This window comes from Phialemonium atrogriseum (genome assembly GCF_030411735.1).
Source record: "Phialemonium atrogriseum strain 8032-3 unplaced genomic scaffold QBC33scaffold_63, whole genome shotgun sequence".
NCBI lineage: Eukaryota > Fungi > Ascomycota > Sordariomycetes > Cephalothecales > Cephalothecaceae > Phialemonium > Phialemonium atrogriseum.
Genome location: NW_026848200.1, coordinates 1 through 2,317, shown reverse-complemented (window position 1 = coordinate 2,317; position 2,317 = coordinate 1). Strand labels below are relative to the sequence as shown.

Genomic DNA, 2,317 nt, shown 5'->3' with positions numbered 1-2,317 from the left:
CCCCCCCCCCCCCCCCCCCCCAGTCGTGCTTTTGTGCCGAGTAATTAGAAGGAAGCCTGATTCGGCAAACTCACAGCCGAGACCAATGCGGCAGTGTTGCGCACGCCCACCTCCTATCCATGGACCCCTTTTCCCGTTACTTCACAAATCTAATGAGGAATGCCATTGAGACGGCAATTATTCGATTTTGCGTTGATTTGCGGCTCTGTCGGTAAGTGAACTGGCCATGGGTAGCTTCATGAATATGTTCTCACGCCCCTGAATGAACCTTTACTCCACGCATCTGGCTGCTAATTATGCTGTTCAATTTGTAGCAGGCCTCCATCCAACGTTACTCGCCAGCTTTATCACAACGTCCTCTCACCAATGGGCTCACGAAACATCTATCTCGCAGCCGCCGTTGTGTGCAGCACGGCATGCATGTTCGGATATGGCACTGGCTACATCGGAGGAATTCTCGTCTTGCCGTCCTTCAACCGCCACTTCGGTCTGGACCACTTGTCCCAGCACGACCGGGCAGCTGCACAGTCCCTCATAGTCTCCATCTGGCTGCTGGGTGCCTTCATCGGTGTGCTCTGCGCCCTGCCGGTGTGTTCGCGACTAGGGCGTCGGAGATGTCTCCTTTTCTGCGCCCTCACAAATGTCATCGGCGCCGTTATTCAGTTGGTGCCGAGCGGACACACGGTTGCCCTCTTCGATTTCGGCAGATTGCTCAGCGGCATCGGCGTCGGGGCCGGTACACTCGTCGCGCCGCTCTACATCTCCGAGATCTCCCTCCCCACCAACCGGGGCATGTTACTCGCGTCCTGGCAGGTCTCGATGCAGATATCGGCCCTGGTTGGGTTCTGGGGCGCCTACATCTCGCATCGTACCCTGCCAGATACCACGGATTGGCAGTGGGCGGTGCCTGTCATTCTTCAGCTATTCCCAGGCGCGATATTGCTTTTTGGGGGTGTGATCCTTCTTCCCGAAAGCCCTGCGTGGCTGGCCGAGCGGCATGATGTTGACGCCTTACTCAATACTCATGCGTGGTTGCATCAAGAAGATCTCTCCTCCCCCGAGGTCAGGTCAGAAGTTGAAGAATACCACCAGGCAGTGACGGAGAGAAAGAGAATGGCTTCTCTGCGGGCCCAGAAAAGCTTCTTTAAGGAGATTGCCAGCCAACCCATTCGCAAGCGGCTGATCTGTGGGGTTGGGCTGATGAGTTTGATGACGCTGAGTGGTACAAACGCACTCAACTTCTTTGCGCCCGTCATCTTCATGAGTGCCGGCTTCACCTCGACATCCGCCTCCCTCTTCCTCACGGGCCTGTTCGGATTGGTCAAGCTGGCATCTGCGCTGGGTTTCATGTTTTACTTCGTCCGCGTCAAGGGTCATCGATTCTGGATCATTGTGGCCACGGCCGTCTGCTCCGTCTCCCTGTTTATCCTGGCGTTCTGCGTCCAAACCTTCGAGGCCGGGCAGACGCTACCGCTTGAATCGCCGGACAAGCTCAACATTTTTGGTCTCCTCGCCTGCTTAATGGTATTCACGTTTGCGTTTTTCTTCGGTATTGGTCACGGCCCGATTGCTTGGAACTTTTGCGCCGAAGTCTTCCCAGCGCATCTCAGCACGAAGTGCTGCACCATCACGACTTGCGCACAGTGGCTTTTCCAGGTCGTGAATGCCGTCGCCACGCCGCTACTTCTCGCAAGTGCCGGCTGGTACACTTGGATTATATTCGGCTGCATCAATGCTATCACTTTGGTCTGGTGCGTCCTCTACATTCCGGAGACACGGGGTGTCCCACTGGGTGAGGCAATGGATGCAGCGTTTGGAGATACTTTAGAAGCAAAGAGCAACGACGTGGAATACATTGAGGATGTAGAGGTTCCCAACGAGGAGACGTTATTGCTTGGGAACCCAGGAGGATTGAGCTGAGAAAACCATGCCACTGTTCCGGTGAACCCGACGGCGGCGAGGATAGAATTGGAGTCTTGATCCCTGCGAATAGCTTGACGAGTAATCAGGATATATAGAAGGGGTTGTAGCTTACCTATTTAGATACGGTGTTTGAATTTGACAGAGAGCGACTCATTCAACCCAGTGGTTTTTTTTTTTTTTTCCTTCTTTCCCCCCCCCGCTCCTTTTTCCCCCCCCTTTTTTGGAAAGGGAAGCCAGATGCTAGAGCCACTATGTCACGAGGCTCTCACGGCACCCGATCAGCCGGGGGGGGGGGGGGGGGGGGCGGGGGCCCCCCCCCCCACATGGCCGGAACAATTATAAAAAAAAAAAAAAAAACCACAAAAACCCAAGAAAAATAAAAAAAAAAAAAAAA

The 2,317-nt window shown here is 54.4% G+C and overlaps 1 protein-coding gene across 1 annotated transcript in view; it reads left to right on the top strand.

Annotated features, from left to right (window-relative positions):
• QBC33DRAFT_502464 (sugar transporter) overlaps positions 1 to 1,920 on the top strand; it is a gene marked incomplete at both ends in the record, with an annotated part of 4,376 nt that extends 2,456 nt beyond the window's left edge. The window contains one exon of the mRNA XM_060425733.1: positions 343 to 1,920. Within this exon, the coding sequence (XP_060277834.1) occupies positions 343 to 1,920 (1,578 nt within the window). The remainder of the gene's footprint in view (positions 1 to 342) is intronic.
• Positions 1,921 to 2,317: the final 397 nt, after the last annotated feature.